The following is a 24,030-nucleotide window of genomic DNA, read 5'->3' as shown; positions in this document are numbered from 1 at the left end:
CAAACCTGAGGTCCACTAGCTAGATAAAAATTACGGGCGCCTTTATAAAATTACGATATATTTTTGTTAATTGATAATTATCAATAATATTTTTAATTGTCATTAAAAATTGATTTAATTTTTAATGGTTTGTGAAGCATTAACCATTAATTCTTTTTAATTTTTAATGGTTCGAAATAAATTAATATTAATGCAAATTGATGTTAATGCGAATTGACAATTAATTTTCCTTCAATGGTTAATGGTTAATTCGAATTAACCTTTTCAATGGTTAATTTTTAATGGTAATTGGGATTAACGTTCGGCCAACACTGTATGCATATTTATGGTCACATGTTTCATAGTAATCTTGAACTCCCTGACGCTACAAGCTCAGCCAGCTACAAAAATGATCTATTAACAACCATACAGGGTGGTTTGGGAGAGTTAACAAGATTAACTGTAAATAACACACTCTCAGAAACTATTAACTACGTAAATTGTATAACTTTTTTCTTGTTAGCCTAATTTAGTGTCCCACTGCTAGGCAAAGGCCTCCCCTCGTTTCCTCCACTCAACCCTGTTCGTATAACAAATACTTTATTTTAAATACCATATAAGTTAATGTAGATATTGTAATTAATATAACCTTGCCATGGTATCTATATTATTACTGCTTTAACCTGATTACTATTTTTGTTTATTCGAGTTATTATTTTATCAATGACAGTTATTTACCTATAGGTATCCACCGTTCAGAAACTACTAGAGTCTGCTATTGATTATTGTTTAACCTACATTCATTGAAATACATATAATGTCTGTTTGTTTAATAACAGAAGTTATTACCAAACCTACAATACCGGTATAATTATGTTAACATACATTATATTTGCTTCACACAATGAGTGCCGGGCACCTCGGCGGGTTCTCGGCTCGTATAGTCGCTTTCCTCTACAAAGCGGGAAAACGCAGAGATAGGCTACAAGCGTAGCGCTACCAGTCGTTCAGTAGGTAAGGATCAAACGAGGTTGTGTGTTTAGTGAAAATGTATGCGTTCGGAAAAATAGTTCCTTTAGTTTATTTTTAGAGTTCCATACCTCAAAAGGAAAAACCAACCCCCCCCCCCCCCTTTATCTCTGAAACGACTGGTTCTAACATTTTGAAAAAAATACAGAAAGTAGTTATTTACCTATAGATGACAGGTAACCCTATTAGAAATATGCAGTCAAGCGTGAGTCGGACTTAATTACTTAGATCCGACCCTTACGGATTTTTGAAAGACAAATCATTCACGTTCCACATAAAAAAATACATTATTAAAAATTGTGTAATGTACGGAACCCTTGGGACGCGAGTCCGACTTGCACTTGACCGGTTTCTTTATATTTATGTAAACTGTGCTTAAATCCTTCCTGTTAAATTACCATCGATAGGTTAAACAACAACTTTGCCCCCTTGTAAAATAAATATCTATTAAGAATTTTTTTTTTTCAGAAATACGTGGGTACCTACCATCCTACTTACTGACATCGTATACTAATTATAATAGGTACTCACGTTTAAATGCATTAATTACTTTTTTAAACTATAACATAAAACTATAAATACTATAATGTAATATTTATGTAGATTTCCTTATGCATTACCTACTGGCTTGCACTTGCAGTACAGTAAGGAAGGAACATCTTCCATGGTGGGTTGCTCACCCTGTATACAAACGTCTTACTTTTAAAAGAATCTCGGCCGATTAAGTAACCGTCAACCAAACAATATGTTTTTTTATAACTAAGTACCCGACGTGTTATAAATTCTTAATCTAAAATAATTAGGCTAAACTCTGTGAACGTGACTTCGGAAATATTGAGGTGTTTTATAATTCTTTATGTGGTGTGACACACCGGCGCACACATGTATATAACGTGACTACATACTACATACGAATTTATAAACAAACTCTTTCATAACCGGGTCGCCGGCTGCATCGACCAATCGCGAAGCTTCATCGTTATCGACGCGCATGCGGTCAGTGACGTGTCTCGCGACGGTATATAAGCGCCCACCTCCGCCCGCACCGAACATTCAAGCCAGAATATCCAACCAAGTAACGTTGCACGCGCAACCAGTGTATTACCTAATTAAAAACAAAAGAAAAATCCACATCGCAACCATGTCTGAAACCTTCTTCGACGAGTACGACCACTACAACTTCGAACAAGACAAACACATCTTCTCTGGACACAGCGGCAAGCAGCGATCGAAGCGCGAGGTGAGCGAGCACCAGAACCACTTCGACCCGTCCGGCCATTCTAGAAAGATCGTCACGAAGCTAGTCAACACAGAGAAAAACAAGAAAAGCAGCAAGAACTGAACATTCCGGATCCAGAAACGACTTTGGCTTGTATTTGGGACGTCGATATGCAGAACGAATGGAGAACGTTAAGGCGGATACCCGAGGAGCAGCTCGGGTAGGCCTCGTCGAGATCAGTGGAGCTTCCTTGGCGCTTCCTGCTAACGCAGGGGTGCTACTTCGCCAGCAGCAGCGGACGAGGTCATCGGACGTGCCGGGCGCAGGGCCCAAGGCCACCGGTAAATCTATTTTGGACACACCACCGTTCCCAGATCTGATCTCAAACTAAAATCGAGCTTGTTATAGAGCTCATCTTGCTGTGTTATTAATTCCTAGTTAGTTTATTACTTTTAATTTTGTGTTTTCTCCCTGTATATGTTTGGGGTAGGATGCTCATTTGACTGTAATAATAATTTAAGGTTTAATAAAGATATAAAATTTACGATTATTCTGTCGTTTTTTTAGCCGGAAAATGTGCGAGGTCGTTGTCTTTGTTATGTTTTTATCCGCCTACAGGCCTAGCTGTTTATACACAAAAACAACCTTGAAGCACAAGCCGAGGCGGCGCGCGCCTCTGGCCTTGCCGCTATTATCAGTAAATATTGTATTATTTTGCGCCGTAGCTATAGCTACATTATCACGTGATAATAACATAACAAAGAACAGCTTAATATAACCTACAGGTCAGTTTATTGTCTAGGTTATAAGTGGTTGCAAGGGCGATCGATAAAGCGCCCGGGGTGTATAATCAATAGTGCAGCGGTGCATATTACCCTACTGAGTTATCTAGGGGTCTTGTTACCAACTCAGATTCTACTTAGCGTAGCTAATAAATATCATTACTTATTTTACTTATCCTATAACAGGCAGACACACTTTCGCATTTATAATATTAGGTACTACTAATAGTTTAGTAGTAGGGATTTAATACCTATACACTTTTGTTGAAAAGGTCACCTACTTCATATACATAACCTACATGAACAACTGTCTGGTGTGCTTCATAAACAGTTCATAAAGTAATAAAATAAACAATACGTGTCTTTAAATAAATAAATAAGTAGTAGGTATTTAGGTACGTGTCGCAAAACGTGACATTTAGTCGTCATAACTGTTGACGATTTCAAAACCATAATATACAAAAATGTACCTTACCATGATTTATCGTAAATCAATTTATGTGATTTCCTGTTAGTATAAAGTTAGCCATGGAAAATATAAAATAAAATCGAGGAATATAGAAAAGAAAAATAAACATTCAAAACGACATAAACTCGGTACTTACCGTGTTCCCTAATTTTCAAGACAGTGCAGCGTTTTTCCTAAGGACAATAAAGAAAAGAAAATGAAATCGAAATTAGCTTAAGTGTCAAACGAGCCTAGCCGCTCCCATACATACAATCGAAGTTACGCTTTCATTTTAAATTTACCTAAATTACATTAAACTTGGCATGAACATTCAAGTAACATAATTATATATGTAGTTATGTCACTTATGTCTAATCATCAGTGATCGTTAATTTTCCAGCAATTTTGGTACAGCAATGTTGGTTAAAAGCATCTGTATGCCCTATTCTAGGTGGAATAGATAATTAGGCTTAATAAGAGTAATATTAACCTTAACCAATCCTCTCCCTAGAAGAAAAATGAAGAAAATCCTTTATTTTTACTATACTGCACCAAAATTGCTGGAAAATTAACGATCACTGCTAATCATTTTGTATAACCCTCTGTATTCTTTATATTTGTTTTCCCGTCTGGAATAGTTATTTGTACAACAAGAGATCAAAGTTTGATATTTCTTCGAGTGCTTATTTTGAGTCCCGTGCAAGCGAAAGATTCTATACTATAGTATGGGACAAATCAAACCCCACCCTTTCATCCATACCGCACCAAAAATCAAGGTGGCTCTCCTTCCTAAAACGATCTAAGGGTTCTAAGGACTCATTATGCTAAAAGGTATCTCATCATCATCAAACGCCGTAATTCTAATAGCTGTAACACACATCGTTGTATACTACTCGGTATTCGGTGAGCTTGTGGTCGAAAGTAGGTCTACATTTTATTTTTTTTCTTCACATTTTTTAGAAATAAATATAAAATGTGTATACTTTTTATAACGAGGAATAGTAGGGCTATTTCATTAAATTTTTATTTTTTGTGTATATATTAAAATAAGAAAAATTTTGGCATTTATTCGGAAAAAAATGAAATAGCAAAATTTTTTTTTTTTTTTTTCAAATTATTTATATGAAACCATATAAATTAAATATCAGAAATGAATTTAGCATCCTTGAGTTACACGAAAATGATACCAAACTTGACCAAATAGCAAAACTTTATTTTTTACAAATTTCGGGTGGCACCCCCCTTGAAGTCAAAAATTTGCATCAAAAATTCGATTGGCTCAGTCGAGTCAAAAGGAGCAACTCTGCAAAAGGAAATTCCATCATCATCATTTGCCGTAAATCGCACTTTTTTGTCGTGTGCGCCAGGGACTATTCATCTTGTCAGTCTATATTAAGACTGACTGTTGAAACAGTCCCGTGTTCTTCGTGTGTGGCTGTCACTAAAATCTTACAGGATCATCAGTGGGGACACATCAATCATCATTAGAAGATACTTAAGCCGGGGATAGACTAAGCGACAAATGTCCCACGACACGTGTCACACTAGTCTAACCCTCTGGCTGGCGGTTCTCGTGGCTTTGGCTTTAATCGTGGTTTTAAATATAGTTGACGAGATTATTTATTTTACGGCCTTCTACCCTAGTATGTTGTGACAATGAACCCGCATTCAAAGCAAAAGGTCCTGGGCTCGAATGCTCGTAGAAATTCGCCATTCGACATTTTGAAAAAAAATCCTAAAATAAATGGACAAAAAAATCCATAAATATAACTAACTAACCTACTCACAATATACATATCTACCACGAGAATCGGTTGAGAAATGTTCCCTGTACCTACTGAAGAACACCTGGACATATTACGAAAGTATTTTTGCCCAAGCTGAAACAGAGACGCACCGCGCGAGCTTAGCGCTCGATCGCTCAATAAGCGAAATAGATACAATAACCTGGTATTTTAGGTATATATAAGTACTATTCACTTATGTTGCCACCTAGCAACAAAAAGCCTTTTCTACAAAAAACCTGCCTGTATTCAAACTAGTTGCCATACGCTGATCGCACTTACGATATTAACGATAACGGACCATTAAATTTGAGAGCAACTTTTTCACGCATCGCCTAGAGTGCCCGCGACTTGCGGTCATCGTACTTTTCGTAATTAAATGGCCACCTGTGATTTATAGAATTGGTGCCTGCCTATTCTATTATTATTTAACATAGGTGCCTATCTAAAATTTAGTTATTTACACTGTACTTATGTTTCCTAAACTATGCAGTAACGAACCGGAAGATATTTTACAAAATCATGCACACACAGAAAAACACAAGTGTTTTTTTTTCTGTATTTCTGTATCTTATGTCTCATTCAAATATCAAAAATCTCTAAGCATAGCTTTTATTCAACATAGTGCTCTCTATCTCACTAGAGATCTTAGCCCCAACTTCCCCATAACTGCTACGTATAGCAACAAGAAGGCTGATATTATAGCCCCCATGCTAATAGCCTAATGTGAGTAATGAAATAAGTGGGTATCTTTGCATTTTTTCATTGGTTTCTTCACAATGTTTCCTTCACCGAAGAGTCTACACAGTATTTTAACAAGGTTATTTTCCATTCACAGACAAATCCTCGCCCAAAATGGATCAGCGGTGGACGCAGCGATCGCCGCCATGTTTTGCAACGGGTTCCTCAACCAACAGAGCATGGGTCTCGGCGGCGGGTTCTTCATGACGGTCTACATCAGAGATGAAGAGAAGGGGTACACCGTCAACGCGAGAGAAACAGCGCCTTTGGCCGCTACGAGAGACATGTTCAAAGGAGACGCTTCTAAAGCCTCTAAAGGTAATTTTCTGTTGGTAAAAATGTTATGCTATACGAGCTCATTAGCAAAAAAAATACCTGGTGTTTACATCTAAGTGCACCTATGTGTATATTTTTTGTGTGTCTTAAATACGTACGTTACAAGGTACATGTTCAGAGTATTATCAATTAAATGCTCCGAAAGACCTTCTTTTAGACATGTGATTATTTACAAATACTACACATTTAGTAAAATCTGGCATTCTCTCTTGTTTTACATAAATAATATCGCCACTCGTCGGGAAGAAACTTTCCACACTAGTTTGTATTCCAAATAACTATGTGTTCTTTTGTATTTCGTATTGTAAATTCGCTCTAATATTGTCACGTTGTGTCCTAAATCGCTCCCATATTAACCCGAATACTTTCTACAGCTCAGACATACTCGTAAAATAATGTCGTGTAGGTCAGTTAGAGGAGACGGTAAAACACGCAGAAACGTGGCGGGGGCGACGCGACGTTACGATTGACTTTTAAATTTTATTGTTGAATATAAAGATAAAGTGAGTAGTGCGGATGTAGATCGATTACCTTGGCCGACAATAATGTAAGGATAAAGTTTTGTAATAGTAATAATGTTATAATTAATTATTAAGCCTGGCCTGATAGCCTTATATCAATTTTTTATTTAAAATCCCCCTCTCACCACGTTGAATACCAAGCCTATTTTCTGACAATAGGTACTCGTAAGTATATATTCAAAATGGGTATCTATTGTTTCCCATATAGTTTTAAGTCATATATATTATTTGCCCGCATTTTCGTTAGTCATAATTCATTTGGTTCAGAAACGCGTCACTTTTCAGGATTGCCATAATACAAACCTAGCTGATCTAACCTCCCTATGGGTAGGATATCCTTACGAATATCCTGAAAAGTTAACGGTTTTAGTTTTAATAATAAGAATAATAAGAATATGGCTAATGATAATAATTAATATGTCAAACAATACATTATGACTTAAAACTTTATGGGAAACAAAGGGGGTCCCATTTAAAATGAATCAAATTTACAATGCGCAATAATTTTTAGGTATGACTCACATACTTATGGATTGCAACATTTGTAATAAATTTTGTTTAGCATTAAAACTATTATTCTCTGTGATACAATTGTTTAAATATAACATACATGAAGGCGTAGAAATGTAGTCTAACGAGAACAACAGCGTATTTGTGTAGGTATTTTATTGTACGGTCGTTCAGTGCTGAATAACAAAACCAAATGAATGCGGTTATTTTACATAAATTATCTGTATTTATTATCTAAGTGCCTGCCGTATTTCGTAATTCTATACAATTGTTAATTTATCAAATTAAGAAGACTGTAGTTAAATTCTCGGACTATTTTTTTCTGTTATACCAAAGAGTACGGTGGAGAAACTAAGTGAGAATGCGTTTTTTTTTTGCAAAAACTGGAACTGTCATGGGCGGGAATCGGAACACGGTCAGGCAATTAAATATTAATTCACCAAACAGTAAAGCAACAGATGTAAAAGTGAATTGGTATTAATAGGCGTTTTGCAGTCGTTTGGTGCCGGTGAAGTTTCTAAAGCTTTCTCTCCGACCATCCGGTCTCGCCGTTTCACTAAGGCATTGTCGATATATGGAGCGCATGGCTTACTGGATGACCGAAAGGTCAATTAGATTAAGATCAGGATCAGATTGGCATCGTGTGACACCAGTTACACAAATTACAATTGACGGATGAATCAATGCCAACTCCGCATTATTCTGTATGACTCGCTCCTGTCTGGCCAAACAGTCCTAACTGAAAAGTTTCGTGGTTCAGGTAAGTTTTAAGGTCTGGATCTTAATCCATCAAGATTTGAGGGGTTCCCTGAATTCTTAATGGATCCCATCATCAGAACTGGATTTTGACAAAAAATGGGACCAATTTGGAACTGGGTTAATCAACTTTTTCTTGTCACGCGTTACGGTCACCTGAGTCACTCTTAAAATTCTAGGTTTTTCGTGTTTAAATGAACAAACTTGCATTTTATGGTAGTTATAAGACCTTTCCATAATAGGACATCTACTGAGCATGTTAGTAGAACATGGTACAACAGTTCTTCTAACAATCTATGCTACTATTGTCTCCTCGCTGATGCGACAGAATAACAACAAGATTGACCCAACTCAACAACTTTTGAACAAGAAAAATATTTTCCAAACCGGTTAACAAAATGATAGAGTGACAATGAGTGTCCCAGTTCATGGCAACTAGACAAAAGAAAAAGTCGAATCACCCAAACATTTCTTGTCCCCAGGGCCTCTAGCTATAGGTGTACCAGGAGAGCTCCGAGGAATGTGGGCAGCACACAAGCGGTGGGGCAAGCTGCCGTGGGCGGAGCTCATCGCTCCCACCATGGGCTTCTGCAGCTACGGCTTCCAGGTGTCCAAGGTCATGTTCGACGGACTGCTGGCCGCGCCGTATATCAAGAGTGACCCAATTTTAAGGTACTTAAGTGTTTTTATTGATAAAAAATCTTATCGTGAGAATATAGGAATGTTGTTGTTGTCTGTCCTAAGGCACCCCGGAGGTACAGTAATCGCAGAATATAGGAATCAGGTACTTGTAATCCCAAAAGGCCTGTTTTTTCCTCTGAGTGGAAGGTCAGAAGGATCGCATTTTAATATATATAGTTGTATACATTTTTGAGATTAGGATGCCGAATGGACCCAGGCTTTAGTGACGCTTTAATTAAAAAACTAGCATTCAACGTAGGTTAACGTCCGTAACTGAACTTTTGATCATCCAATGACTCCAAGGGCGCAGGTGCGAATTCCTTGCCCTTGGCTTATTTTCTTGAGCAAAGTCTTTACTCGATAGAAATAAAAATCTTTTTCTCATACTCATTAATTCAAACATAATATGAAAGTAGTTATACCTACCTACATAAGAATAAAATAAAAAGGATTTTTTTTTACAAAGATATGGGAATAGAATTACATGGATGTCTTCATAGAAAGTTACCCGTTTTAATTGATCTTTAATGTATTCCATTATTTTTAGTCCATTTCGCGTAGCTAGGAACAGTTTAGAGTAGGGTGCATCACGGTCACAGACCAAGTTAGAATGGCGATGCGAGCAGGGTACGTGTCGCCGCCGGTTTTGAGCAAACGCTCGCATGCTCCTTGCCCGCGCTGACCGAAAACGAAGTAAACATGCCTTTTTGCGCCACAATAGCCAGACATCAAATCTGTCTAAAGGAGGCGTATCCATTCACCACGCACACAAGTTTTTACTACCGTTGCGCGAGTGTTAGTAAATGTAGAGAGGAACGAGCGGCGACACCGGTTCCGATACTAACTGCGCGCGATAGCCATTCTAATCTCTTTAATAATGTTCTGTGATCACGGTAGGTACAGTCACCACACGGGATTGTTACGCCATTTAGGGTCCTAAATTGGTTGTCCATACTTACGCTATGGATGTCCAATTTAGATAGAACCCTAAATGGCGTATCAATCGCGGAGCATGATGGTACATCAACCACTGATCTACATGAAATATGGCCGCCATCATCCGGATCATCCCATAGAGGACTATCAAATATTTCATAAAAGCAAATGCATAGAAAATATTAACGAACAACGGTGACGTTGACAAACGGTTTGGCCCTTATTCGCGAATACGTTTCAATTTGATTACAAACTACTTAAGTATGTACATTTTATAAAACATTATACCTACAACTATTACTATTTATTATAGGTAAACTGTCATTCAATAGAACTTGCTAACTATGTAAACAAACCGCCATACTAATATTGACACTAAATGTCAATTTACTAGTAACCTTTGTTTACATAGTTAGCAAGTTCTATTGAATGACAGTTTATAGGTATTAATTTTCAATTTGGTTACAAATATATTACGAAATTATTTCCAGAAAGATGTACGTGGACCCGTCAACCAACAACTTCTACAACCCAGGAACGATAGTGAAACCGAGCGAAGCCTTCTGCAAGACTCTTCGCCTCATCGCCGAGAGGGGAGGCGACGAGCTATACAACGGTACCCTGGCCAAGGACTTCCTGGACGACCTGAAAAGGGTCGGCAGCATCATCTCCACTGAAGATCTGAGGAACTATGAGTGAGTCTTTTGACGTTAGAACCGTTCTTAAAGAGCCTTAGGAGTTGCAACACAATGTCGGTAAAGCCAAGCGAAGCCTTGAAGCAAGACTCATCGCCTCATCGCCGAGAGGGGAGGCGACGAGCTATACAACGGTACCCTGGTAGCAGCATCTCCGCTGAAGATCTGAGGAACTACGGGTGAGTATTTTGAACGTGTCGTTTTCTATGTATTTTTGTCGTCATTACAGATTGGATACTGTATGTAGCGAGTGAGAAGTGCGACTGTGTGCACTGTGCACCTTTCCCCCAGCAAAAAATGGCAGAACGATTTGTACGGTAAGATATATATCGCTTGGGCTCCTCCCTTCCGACGTGTCGGAAGTCGGTGTTACTCGAAGCCCAGTATTTCTCTAAACCCCTCCGTTTTGAACATTCTGCACGCAAATGAAATAAAATTGTTTTACATATATGAATTCCTAATAACAAAAATCTATCATCTAAGTAATAAAGTTAAAATTAATTGTAGCTGGAACTCAGTAAGGAAATCGATTAAAATACGGTTAATTGTTGTTATTGAATGCTCGGTAGGTATTTTCCTCGTTTAGCCCATGTCGTTGAAAGCATTAACAGTGTCGTTCTGTATTTGGAACAGCTGTGTGTGTTCACACGAATGGGATACACCTCGCACACCCAAACAATGATATCACGTTTATCATTTTGCACATAAATGCAAAATAATGTACAGTGGGAAAAATAACATTAATTCTCTCATGCTTTCATATAATTTCACCAATCTTATTTGTTGGCTACAAATTACAGTTATGTATCTACCGTCCAAACGAACGGAAGAATTGCCAAAACAGTGATTACATTATGAGGTCTCGTGGGTAGTTAGTTAGTCTGGTGGGTGACCTGCGAAATTGCATGCAGAAATTATGAATGAATTCAGTGATAAAGTCGCCATGCACTTTTGCGGCTGATGGTACGTACAGGTTCGATTATTTTGCAAAACTACGTGCGACAATATTGCCAAAATGAAAAAGCATAGCCGCTTGATAGCCGCCTCGTCGTCGAACGGCGTACGCCTGGGTCACAACGGAAGAACAGCGCTGGCTTTGCCAGCTACAGGCTGAGTTGTGACCCTTTTATGGCATTTGCTCTTTATGTTATACTAGCTGTGCCCGCGGCTCCGCCCGCGTGGAATTCGGTCTGTGTCAGTAAGCTAATTCATCCCTAATTTCTCTTTCTTTCCCCTGGAGGCGGAAATTGAAGTAAAGTTGACAGATGGATACGATTAGCGGACTGAAGTCCAGATAAAATATTTTACAATTAGGTAGGTACCTACCACTAAACAAAACTACACTCCAAAACCAATAGTTTTTTTTCGCCCTTATTTCAATATTAGACGTTATTTAAACGACACAGAGTAGTAGGAGTATAACGGACAATACAGTGTACTACTTTTGTATTTTTACGTCCTTGACTGTAGGTACCTATCCAAATCATGTCAATGGCAAATATTATCCAATTCTGTCCTCCAGTCAAATCACCCTAAGCATGAAAAGTTAAGAAATATACACATATAAATCCATACTTCCTAACAAACTTTCGAATTTAGGTCTAATATTATTTAATAAATAACACTTAAATTAAAAACTTATAATTAAAAAAATTGGCTTAAGTCGTAGTCGCTTGGTACTCTTGGTAGGGTGCCCAGAATGCCATCTTTATCAAAGTAGGCTTAACCCTTTAAATCGCATTAAAAACGCGAGCGTAGCGAGCGCGAATTTTTTTTGATAGAAAAATGAGTCGGATCAGCCGCAATGGTTTACGTGAAATTTTGGTGTGGATATCTAATGCGAAAGCCGAAGGCCGAGCTCCATGTAGGGCCGAAGGCCCGAAACGAAACGTCCAGGTTGTCAGTGCTTAAACACAGAACAATAGTATAAGTGTTTAAATGCGAAGGCCGAAGGCCGAGCTTCGCGTAGGGTCGAAGGCCTGAAGCGTCCAGGATGTCAGTGCTTAATCACAGAACAATGGTATCAGTGTCTAAATGCGAAGCCCGAAGGCCGAACTCCGCTTAGGGCCGAAGGCCCGAAGCGTCCAGGATGTCAGTGCTTAAACACAGAACAATAGTATAAGTGTCTAAATGCGAAGGCCGAAGGCCGAGCTTCATGTAGGGTCGAAGGCCCGAAGCGTCCAGGATGTCAATGCTTAATCACAGAACAATGGTATAAGTGTCTAAATGCGAAGGCCGAAGGCCGAGCTCCGCGTAGAGTCAAAGGCCCGAAGCGTCCAGGATGTCAGTTCTTAAGTCGCTCGGTAGGGTGCCCAGAATGCCACCTTTATCAAAGTAGGCTTAACTTTAAAAGTAAAAAACGCGAGCGTAGCGAGCGCGAATTTTTTTGATAGATAATAATTGAGAGAGGCTATGTCAGGGACACAGCCGCAATGATTTACGTGAAATTTTGGTGTGGATATCTAATGCGAAAGCCGAAGGCCGAGCTCCATGTAGGGCCGAAGGCCCGAAGCGTCCAGGCTGTCAGTGCTTAAACACAGAACAATAGTATAAGTGTTTAAATGCGAAGGCCGAAGGCCGAGCTTCGCGTAAGGTCGAAGGCCCGAAGCGTCCAGGATGTCAGTGCATAATCACAGAATAATGGTATCAGTGTCTAAATGCGAAGGCCGAAGGTCGAGCTCCGCGTAGGGCCGAAGGCCCGAAGCGTCCAGAATGTCAGTGCTTAAGTCGTAGTAGTAGTCGCTTGGTAGGATGCCCAGAATGCCCTTAAAAACGCGAGCGTAGCGAGCGCGAAATTTTTTTGATAGAAAAAAATGTAGAGAGGCTATGTCAGGGACACAGCTGCAATGGTTTACGTGAAATTTTGGTGTGAATATCTAATGCGAAAGCCGAAGGCCGAGCTCCATGTAGAGCCGAAGGCCCGAGAAGCGTCCAGGCTGTCAGTGCTTAAACACAGAACAATAGTATAAATTGCAAGTCCCAAATTGTTAACATTTACAAAGACATATAATATTTAAAAACTTTCGCGTTTTGAACACATATTAACTCACATTTATAGACGGACCTATCTCGAAATTTATTTTATTACCTTTATTTTATCGACATTTCGACACAGGTTTCATTGGTCGTGGTCGCGGCTAACTGATGATGATGTCCCAACAAAATGTCAAAACAGAGATTTGTGCAACTACCCGACGAAAAGTGTATGAAAAAGTTTGGGGTAGATATCATATTTTCAAACCACCCACTTCACATAATGTTAATTATTGTCAATAGACTCGCGATAGACCCCTCTATAAATGTGATTTAATATGTATTTGCAAAGACGTTTGACATTGACTAAGAAAAATGCTGTTTTTTTTACAAAGTCCCTACACAAAAAAAAAGTTTGCACCACTTTCTTAAGTTAGCGCCATAAGATTCAGGTGCAAACATAACTTAATTGAGTGTAGTGGCCACCCCCCTTTTAGGGGTTTAATTTTTCTAGCCTAAAATGTGGCCAGGGATTTTCTTGACAGATTAGTAAATTTTTCATCAAAATCCGTTCAGCCGTTTTCACGTGATGCGCGGTCAAATAAACAGACAAACAGATAAACAGACAAACAGACAAAAATTCTAAAAACTGTTGGAACGTGTTCTGTTATCGATTCTAAGTATCCCCAACCAACTTTTTTTCGAATATCTTCCATGTACAGACTTTCGACCCTCTTCAGCTTTATTATATGTATAGATATACATTGTATAGGTATTTGTCAACAAGTTTTTGTCATCTGTGTTTGTCATAAATAAATGTATTTTCTTTCTTTAAAAAATATATCTATATTTTAGATAGAGTCAGACCAAGCTATCAAAATGGCTGCTGAATTAGCAGGTTTCATGCTACTTACATTTTCTTAATTGGCATTGGCAATATCGACAATCTTTGTTTTAATAAGAATCACGAACGATACGTGAGAGTCATATCTTAGTGATTGTGAGGTAATAGCCAGATGCTGATTATATTTATATGCATTACTTAATATGCATTTGTATGCATATTTGTATGTATTCATTCGCATTTATCATAATTAGGATTGAAGAAAAAAAGCATGGGAAATAGGAAGTATAACAATCTCAGAAATTCTAAGATTTACTGCGCAGTTTCGTTATCATGAAATAGCTATACGGTTGCAGTTTTAATGCTATAAATCACTTATTGTACCAAATGTAATACCTGCCGTAACATGACTCACATATTTCATCATTCCTTAGCTTGTTCAAGTGTTCATTTATTTACAATTTTTAATAAGAATTCGAGCCATACCAGTACATAAATATATTCTACTTTTGAAGCACATGTTTTTATTACTGCAATGACTCAGTTCTAGAAAGTAATGGAACGTTATCGCGATATTGTTAATCGAGCGAAGTAAAAATAATGATTTGCCTTTATTCTGTAACTTGATTCATGGAAATTCTTGTTTATTTATTTTTTGTCACAAATGATTCATTATAAAAATGTCATCATATTTGTTTACACAAAATTTTGGTTCCTAAGAAACCTTACTTTAACCTTTTAGAGAGTTGAGAGATGGAAACTTTGGGAGCATTTTAGTAGGTACAGGCGAAATTCAAAACTTCTTACATAATCTAACACCCTCTCAACATTATTAGGTACTTATTTTTTAAGTAAAGTACCTAACGTCATGGCGCCTATAGTTATTTTTGACAAACAACCGTGTGGCTAGTTTGCCTAGACACCATAGTTAATTGTTTGCTACCTACATAAATATATGCTACGTGTATGTGAGGTGTGCAATAAAGAGTATTGTATTGTATTGTATTGTATGCTCTACCAAACACTGATGTAAACCCTGACCTAGTAATTAAAGCAACGTACCTACATGTATTTAGGTACAGTAGTATTTGGTATATAGGTATAAGACGATTATGATAGATAAGTATGTTTTTGTTATAATCAGATAGATATCTGATTGGATTTCCAGTTCGTATCAGATACTTACAACAACACTGAATTCAAAGTGGACTAAAATAGTTCTGAGCGCCTCCCTGTTGCACTTGTAAATTCGTACGTAAGTGTGACAGGGAGGTAACACGTCGAACGTGGTTCGCGGTAGGCCCTCTGAGCCAGATAACGCTGTTGTTTACATTTTTAAACTGATAATAATTGAATACAAACGGATAATAAAATCAACAATATTAGGTAAGAATAGATATCTTGGTCTACAAGTCTACATCTACTTAGTAGTGATAAGTTAACACTGATATGTACTTATAGGAGTTATAGGTAAGGTAGTCCCTAGTCAACAGCACGTAGACGCTTTCAGTATTATTCATACATGTCATAATATCGATTTCAAACGAATACCAAGTACTTATGTATATATAATATTTTTCGGTTTTACATATTTTAATTCCACAATCCAGGTCATAAATAACTATTAACTATTTCAATACAAGAGACCTAGCGAAACAATTTTTGGTTCTCCTTAGATACAGAACATCGAACTAACAATAAGTATCTACCTAGGTACTTGTTTTAAATAGGTATATATAGTACCTACCGAATATTACTACATAGTACCTTATCAAAATACTAATTTAACTGTTATTCCAGCTAAAGTAATTAGTGACTGTATGCTGAAAATGTGGTCAATTAACTTTGTTTTTAGCGTAAACATGGCCAACAAGCCACGAAGCATAAGATGCCGTAATGTGCGTAATATAGAAAGCTATTCAAAACATTTCTAGTTAACCTCCATCCTAGTTATTACTCTTTGCCGATAACATATTGCATTTGCAACAATGTCTATTTGAATACTTGCTGTGGAAATTTACAGAAACCTTCACTTGCTATTTAAACGTAAGTACTTAACGTTTAAATAACTACAAACGTTGGCTTACTATGTGAATTCTTTAGCATTTTAAGGTCTTTGGAGTTTTACAGATATCTAGGGATTGCAATCCGGTCCGGCGGATCCAGTAATCCGGCCAGATCCGGCACATTTTTCAAGCTAGCTACGCTAAGCTACCATACGGTAAAATGAATCAAAGCGCTAAAATATAAAATAACAGCTTAAAATACTGCTAAAATTTTAAAAAATTTCGCCAATATTCGAACGTCGCTCGACGCGCGCGTTATATGCGGTGCGGGTGCGACGTTGCCGTTCTATTTTCTCGCTCTCAAACAGCAACACAACAACTTGTTTGTTAGTTGACGCCAGTCTTCTAGCCGACGAAATATGTGTCGTCGTAGTCTCGTAGTGTTTAGATTCCCGTGCACCGTAAGTGCTGAATTTTATTATACATTAAAAATATCCTTAACTTCGCATATAACGCTAAAAACATAATAAAATACATGACTTGATGAATTTTTTATACGCAATACCAACGCCGGATTGAGGCCAAAATCCGACCGGATCCGGCCGGATTCAAAACCAGACCGGATTGCAATCCCTACAGATATCCTTTTTTGTCAGCTGATAGAGCGGTGGCTTGATATCGCAAAGCAGTGAACTTTTCCATTTCCCCTTAACCTAGTCAAAAAATGTATTTTCAATAGCAGAGACATACGTAGAGTGTTAAATAATATTTTGTTCAGTTTCACAACCATTTGAAAAAGTTGTCATTATAAGAGCACTTAAAATAAACAAACAACAGCAGATTGTATTTCCGCTTAATACCTACGAGTAGGTATGCCTGATTAAGGTTTCTGTGTTGTTACGCAAATGCAACACGGTGGTTATAACCTGCCAAGTTGGCAAAGGAAATATGTACCCATATATATACCCATGAATACTCAAGTAGGCAGTTCATTCACACACAAAACTTACTTAATTTAGCTATTATATGAAACCATAAATCCCATACCACCAACTGGGCCATTAACACCTAAGTAGGTACCTACATAATATAGCTATTATTTATTTATTTGTTGCCGTGGTATCCACAAATATTTTTAATTGATTTGATGAGTATAAATGTATGGTGTTTTAGTGAAGAGTTTAAAAACACAATCACATACTTAAGCAATTTTCATTACGTAATACAAAACGTCGCATTTAAAATATATACCTATTAATAATAATGTTTGCGTAAATAGTCATCCCCTCTGACCTAAGGAGATAGCTGCTTGCGTCAAAACAATATATCACCTAGATTCACCCATAATATTCCATCAGGTTTGCTATAATCGGAATAATTAAAACGTTTATCAATAATAATAAATATAATCTTACTATACCTATAAATATAATCGTTTTAATATTAAGTAGGGGATAAGTACCTACATTAGTGTTGAAACTACATATTACCATCCTACTTCAAAAAAGGATTCTATCAATAATGTAATCCATTTACACACAAAATCAATTACTTGGTAGAACGAATCACTTTATACGGACATTTATGCGAAGTGATATGACGATATACCGTAAAGCCGATTTTTATTCACATCCTCATGCCAGTAAATTATTGACAATGACAACCGACAATAAGTTGCCTTTTTCTTGAGAACGACACGTTAAACCTTGTATATTCGAGCAATGTTTATTAAGGTATGCGAAATTGTCCCGCTCCCGATGTTAACCCAAAGCATAGAGAAAAAAATACATAGATTGCTCACTCCATACATCAGTTTTGGTACCAAAACGACTATTATCTTCATAGTCGACATCAGATCTAGCATCGAGTAGCGGAATTATCAGTACTGCTACTTGACAATAGATGTAGCACCGACCGGAAAGTCTATTCTAATGCTCAAGAACATAAGACTCCGGTCGGTGCTACATCTATTGCCAAGTAGCAGTACTGATAATTCCGCTACTCGATGCTAGATGTCGACTGTGAAAATAATAGTATTTTTGGTACCAAAACTGATGTATGGAGTGAGCACTCTTGTCTTACTACCTATATTTCTCTATGCCCAAAGACATAATTTACTTAATTGCGTGTTAATGAAAACTTCGTTAATAATTTCAGGGCAAAAATAACCGAGACCATCGACGTACGATTAGACAGCGGGGAAAGACTACACGTGCCCCCACCGCCCAGCAGTGGGCTCATCCTGGCAAACATCCTGAACGTGCTGTCGGGGTACAGCTTCGGGCCGCACAGCATCAACACGACGGAGGACAAGATTCTCACATACCATAGGATCATAGAGGCATTTAAGTTCGCCTACGCGACGAGAACCAGGTTGGGGGATGCTGCGTTTCTGCAGTTAGATGAGGTATGTACCTACTTAAGGAAGATATGAAATCGGTGTCGTAAAGAAAAATAGTTTTTTTTTATACCACATAGGTGGCAAACAAGCATACGGGCCGCCTGATGATAAGCAGTCACCGTAGCCTATGGACACCTGCAACTCCAGAGGTGTTACATGCGCGTTGCCGACCTTTTTTTAAAAACCTGTACACTCCTTTTTTGAAGAACCCCATACCGTAGTTTGGTTGTCACGGAGAAATCTATTTACACTGGTTATCCTCATCATAAAAATATTTCAAAGCGTTAAAATCTATATAATTTATTGATATAGATAAGCAAACATAGAACCAACCATGAACTTTTATACCTAGGATCTATTGACCTACACATACGAGTTGATATGTAAGGTGCGGTGCGGCACTTTCGGCAAAGAGAATTAAGAAGACATAGAGTGCTCACTCATAGATAAGTTTTGTTACCAAAACGACTATTATTTTCGTAGTCTACATCTACCGTCAAGTAGCAGAACTAACAGTACTGCTACTCGACACTAGATGTCACGCTATTATAAGTAGTTTAACGCGATAATACAGTTTTTAAATCAAGAACCAAAATTTGGCTTAATTACTACTATAATGTGAATTTAATTCTCAAAATGGTCAAAATACGTAGGTACTCGTCAGTCATTTTGAGAAACGTATATTTTTTTCCAGTTAATAAAGAACGTGACGCAACCTGAATATGGGGCAGAAATCCGCAGCAGAATCAACGACTCAATGACAAGCAATGACTCCTCGATATACGGTGCGGAGGTGTACCAGCAACCAGATGCTGGCACAGCGCACATCTCTGTCATAGCAAGTAATGGAGACGCTGTGTCCGTCACCAGCTCTATCAACTACTAGTAAGTGTTGTCCAAAGGTCATTCATGAATGACTAACAATGTATTAGGTACGGCGCGGAGTTGTGTCAACTACCTGATGCTGGCACAGCGCACATCTCTGTCATAGCTGCATATGTCATAGCTAGTAAAGGAGAATGGAGATGATATGTCCGTCATCAGCTCTATCAACTACGAGTATGTGTTGTCCAAGTTATTCATCAATTAACGTCCGGCGCGGAGATGTATCTACAACCTGATGCGGGAACTGCGCCCATCTCTGTTAATGACTTTATAGCTCGCTCCGAATATCTGGGCATGTGTATTAATAGTAATTACTGGCGGTTTTGTAGGAACACCCGATTCGATCCTCCTTCTTCACCAGAATGTATACAGAAACGGTGTCGAAACCTCAGGGACTGATTTTTAATTTATAATTTTAATCAGATGATCAGTAGTCAGCCCACTGAATAGAAAGGGAGCGCCGTTGGAGGTTTATGTTTCCATAAAGGGCCCTATGTTTTGTACTGATTAGGTGCATGATCAAACTCCCGGTATAAACATACAGATCTCATTTAGTAGGCGCGTGAACTTGCATGTGATTTTAGTTAGGTACCTTGCGGACTTGAGGAGGTGAGGAGGACAGCATTTCAATCGGCCGAGCAAATACCGCAATGTAATGAAACTCGCATGCGAGATCTCGCACCGTCTAAGGGCTCATTTAGACGATGCGAGAACTCGCATGCGAGTTTCATTACAGTCGGTTGAATTGGATCCAACAGTCCGCAATGTAACTAAAATCGCATGCGCGCCGTTTAAATCATAATTAATGTGCCTTAACTCTCATTATGTTACAGTTACGCCCTTAATGTGCCTTAACTCTCATTATGTTACAGTTACGGCTCCGGCTTCACGACCTTGAACACGGGCATCGTAATGAACAACGTGATGGACGACTTCTCCTCACCAGGCATCACCAACTACTTCGGCCTGGAGCCTTCCCCGGCCAACTTCATCGCGCCAGGAAAGAGACCTTTATCTTCCATGAGTCCTAGCATTATTTCTGATACCGTAGGCAATGCCAAGATGGTGCTCGGAGCTTCTGGAGGCACTAAGATAACCACAGCCGTCGCCTTGGTAAGTTTAGAAGATTTTTACTTCCTGTGCGGAAAAGTAATCTAAGCTTTGATGCAAGAGGCCAGAGAAAGGCAATTGTGGAAAGAAATGGCCTCCCCCATTTGAAATGGGGGAGGCCTACGCCGCTGAGGCGACTTCTACCTAATCGAAATATAATGTCATTGTTAAGTATGTATTGTAAAGTTTAAAACTATGGTAGTAGAAATAAAGGCTTTTTTGTATTTGGAGTTGGAGATGCTTGGAGACCGTCTTTTCATTATTATTGACTGATGCTAAAAATATATTTGCCTTTGTCAATTTTAGGTGGCCATCCGCAAGCTATGGTTCCAGCAGACGATCAAAGAGGCAGTGGATGAAGCTCGGATACATCATCAGTTGCTGCCCATGCAAGTGGAATACGAGTTTGGAATTACCGAGGTACTTTTTTTTTCTTTTTGACGTGATAACGTCTTATAAATCGATTACCGGTAGCATGCACGAAAAAGTGTCACGTTGTGGGATCTCCATGGTAACGTTGTGGACAGATCTCCATGGTAACGTCACTAGTACGCAATTAGTTGGTAGTATGCAATTTTTCATCAATGTTTTCTTATGACGTTTATTACGCAAAATTGTCGTCCGTAAACCGACTTTACAGACAATCATATTTTTCTTTAATAAACAGTAGTTAAATAAACAGTAATCAAATTTAATTTGCGTGAAAATAGAGAAATACTAAAGTAGGTAAATACAATTTATTATTTTCTTACAGGGAATCGTCAACGGCCTAAAAGCCAAAGGCCACGTAATGACCCGCTACCGCGGCCGCGGCTCGATTGTGTGCGCCCTCTACAGGAACAAAACGGCAATCTACGCCAACGCGGACTTCAGGAAAGGGGGAGATGTTTCTGGCGATTAGAACACACGTTGAATTAAAGTCATGGGTGGATCAGCTATTTCTTGTTGTTATTCTGTTCGGTCAGCCAAGAGACAATAGTAGCATAGTTTGTTAGAAGACAAGACACCACCTTCTTCTGACACGCTTGGTAGACGACCCTCAATGGAAAGGGTTTACAAATATCACAAAGAAGCGTGTTTGGTAAATTTAAATGCCTTAAAATCAGGTTTTAAGAGTGACCCAGGAGAACGTAGCCATGGCAACGTGTGACAAGAAAAAGTTGATTCACCCTCTACATAACTGAATCTCTTGCATCTAAGAGTTAATTCACTTACATAAGACTCTTAAAATGAATTATCAGATGTCAATCAGTAAAAAACTCCTCACTGCAAAAAGTAGATAGGTATGACGCTGAACAGCGACATCTTTTTAAACAAAGTCTCCTCTCGAAATATCCATCTCTTATATTGTATACTAGACTTATATTGTAATTAATTTGACTATCTCAATGCCCGAATCCTTGTTTCGCTAGTTTAACAACTACCTACAATACCTACATGATTCCGTTTTTGGAATAAAAACATGTTTTTAAGTATTTAAATCATTAGTATTATGTTGTTATCGTTTTGAAGCAGCAATTCAATAGGTATCTCACTCGTGAGTCTCATAAGAGCTGTTATTTAAGTGCGTGAAATAAGTTCCTGATTTTTAACAGATTTCCTTATGGTTTTACGCTTAGATAAGGAAAGTAGCTTCCATGCTCTGTGATTACATGCGATGATGCGAAAACTTTTATGATGAGCACTTGGTGTCGCATTTATTAGTCTTAATAAGCTCGAAGTGGTACTAGAAATAAGAGAAAGTGTTAAACAGTATTTACATAACTTAAATGTGCATCCAAATATTTTCGTCCTTGAACATAACTTCATGATATGCGATTAGTTGTTCACAGCGTTATAGGTAAGGGTTTAAAATCCCTTAGTTATGAACACCTCCACCATGAACACTTGAGTGAATGTTAGAGTCTGTTCGGAAAGAGAAGAGTCGTGGAATGTATTGGGCCCCATGCATTCCACGACTCTTCTCTTTCCGCACAGACTCTAATTATCAATAAAACACATGTCTGAGTTTAATTTTTATACTATTTCTCGAGCGTACTTTCAATTAACAATTTAGGCAATAGAATCGTTAAATTATCAATTGCATAGATCTCTTAATATACGAATAAGGTTATCGATTTCGGGACCGACATTGAGGCATGTAAACTTAATGAATAATAATACCATATGGAACGGCCTTGGCCATGGTCAGGTGGAGTGGTGTGGACTGTAGATATTTTAAAAGATGTTTTATGGGAAAAATTTGGATAAAACATTATCCCATCCGATATCACGACTAAAACCGATATTTCCCCAACCGTGACAGAGCTCGGACATACTTAATGTTTGTGGGCTATTATAACGACTATATTATCGGTCCGATAATTTAAAAAATATGTAAAACCTTTATCAAAACGAAAGTAGGATATCGGGTGTCAGCTCCGATACCGATACGAGTATTATTATGTCACAAACCTAATCGGGATCGTCTCTAAGAGCTGCCCTAGTAGCACGGTAGCATTTTTATCGTTTATCACCATGCCTGTCACGTTCTAACAAGTATGTAAGTGCGAAAGTGACGGGCATAGTGATAGTCGATAAAAATGGAACCGTGCTAAGCCCGATTTAGACGGCGCGCGAACTCGCATGCGATTTTAGTTACATTGCGGACCATTGAGGTGACAAGAATTCAACCGACCGATCAAATGACGCAATGTAATGAAACTCGCATGCGAGTTCTCGCACCGTCTAAATGAGCCCTTAGGATATGGTACGAGCATATTAGAAGACGGATGAAAACAGTTGCAAGTAAGAGACATGTACAGTGTTTGCCGATATTTTTCATATTTTAATAGTATTAATCAGTAATTACTATTTTTCAGGCTCAAATTTATCTATCTCTATTGCAATGCTTAACTAGCGTAAGTAGTACAACACAGAAACCTTTAAAAAATGCCCCTGGGACCCGTTCTCAAAAGCTTGTAACTTGTAATACAAGTGGAAGTCGCTTTCTAACAAAAGCTGTCAAAAAGTGACACAGTGAGAGGGCCCCTGGGCCCCGTTTCTCAAAAGCTTGAGACTTCCACTTGTATTACAAGTTACAAGCTTTTGAGAAACGAGCCCCAGTGCCCTGTTTATCAAAATCTTTTAACTTGTAATACAAGTGGAAGTCTTTTTCTAACAAAAGCTGTCAAAAAGGGACTTCCACTTGTATTACAAGTAACAAGCTTTTGATAACAGGTCACTGGTCTTAAACGTGTCTGAAATGACAAACTGACGTTTCATAGCAATTCGTAAACATTTCGTAAACCTAATTGTAACGTTTGTATGAAATCGTGCGTCTGTGGAACTTTGAGGGAACTACTCTGCCGATGCGATATCACGTTCGCGGGACTCAGTGTTGCTTTTCTTAATT

The 24,030-nt window shown here is 38.2% G+C and overlaps 2 protein-coding genes and 1 long non-coding RNA gene across 4 annotated transcripts in view; all 3 read left to right on the top strand.

Annotated features, from left to right (window-relative positions):
- The window catches only part of LOC134653067 (glutathione hydrolase 1 proenzyme-like), a 65,016-nt gene extending 43,157 nt beyond the window's left edge, over positions 1-21,859 (top strand). Inside the window, exons 3-11 of one of the 2 annotated variants that reach the window (XM_063508354.1) lie at positions 6,080-6,300; positions 8,588-8,777; positions 10,214-10,417; positions 18,398-18,647; positions 19,336-19,526; positions 20,399-20,639; positions 20,943-21,056; positions 21,391-21,544; positions 21,797-21,859. In XM_063508354.1, coding sequence (XP_063364424.1) covers positions 6,080-6,300; positions 8,588-8,777; positions 10,214-10,417; positions 18,398-18,647; positions 19,336-19,526; positions 20,399-20,639; positions 20,943-21,056; positions 21,391-21,537 — 1,558 coding nt within the window. In that variant the 3' untranslated portion in view covers positions 21,538-21,544; positions 21,797-21,859. The remainder of the gene's footprint in view (positions 1-6,079; positions 6,301-8,587; positions 8,778-10,213; positions 10,418-18,397; positions 18,648-19,335; positions 19,527-20,398; positions 20,640-20,942; positions 21,057-21,390; positions 21,545-21,796) is intronic. The other variant, XM_063508356.1, reaches the window with a different exon arrangement.
- Positions 1-24,030, top strand: part of LOC134653078 (uncharacterized) — a 383,717-nt gene that overhangs the window by 237,163 nt on the left and 122,524 nt on the right. The gene's annotated exons all lie outside the window — the stretch shown is intronic.
- Positions 2,045-3,068, top strand: LOC134653076 (nuclear protein 1). Its single transcript, XM_063508369.1, has one exon. It carries the CDS (start codon positions 2,150-2,152, stop codon positions 2,348-2,350), a length of 201 nt encoding a protein of 66 aa, XP_063364439.1. The 5' UTR covers positions 2,045-2,149; the 3' UTR covers positions 2,351-3,068.

The sequence above is a fragment of the Cydia amplana genome, chromosome 12 (genome assembly GCF_948474715.1).
Source record: "Cydia amplana chromosome 12, ilCydAmpl1.1, whole genome shotgun sequence".
Classification (NCBI taxonomy): domain Eukaryota; kingdom Metazoa; phylum Arthropoda; class Insecta; order Lepidoptera; family Tortricidae; genus Cydia; species Cydia amplana.
Note: the sequence above shows the minus strand (reverse complement) of the source record. Positions and strands in the feature narration are given on the sequence as shown.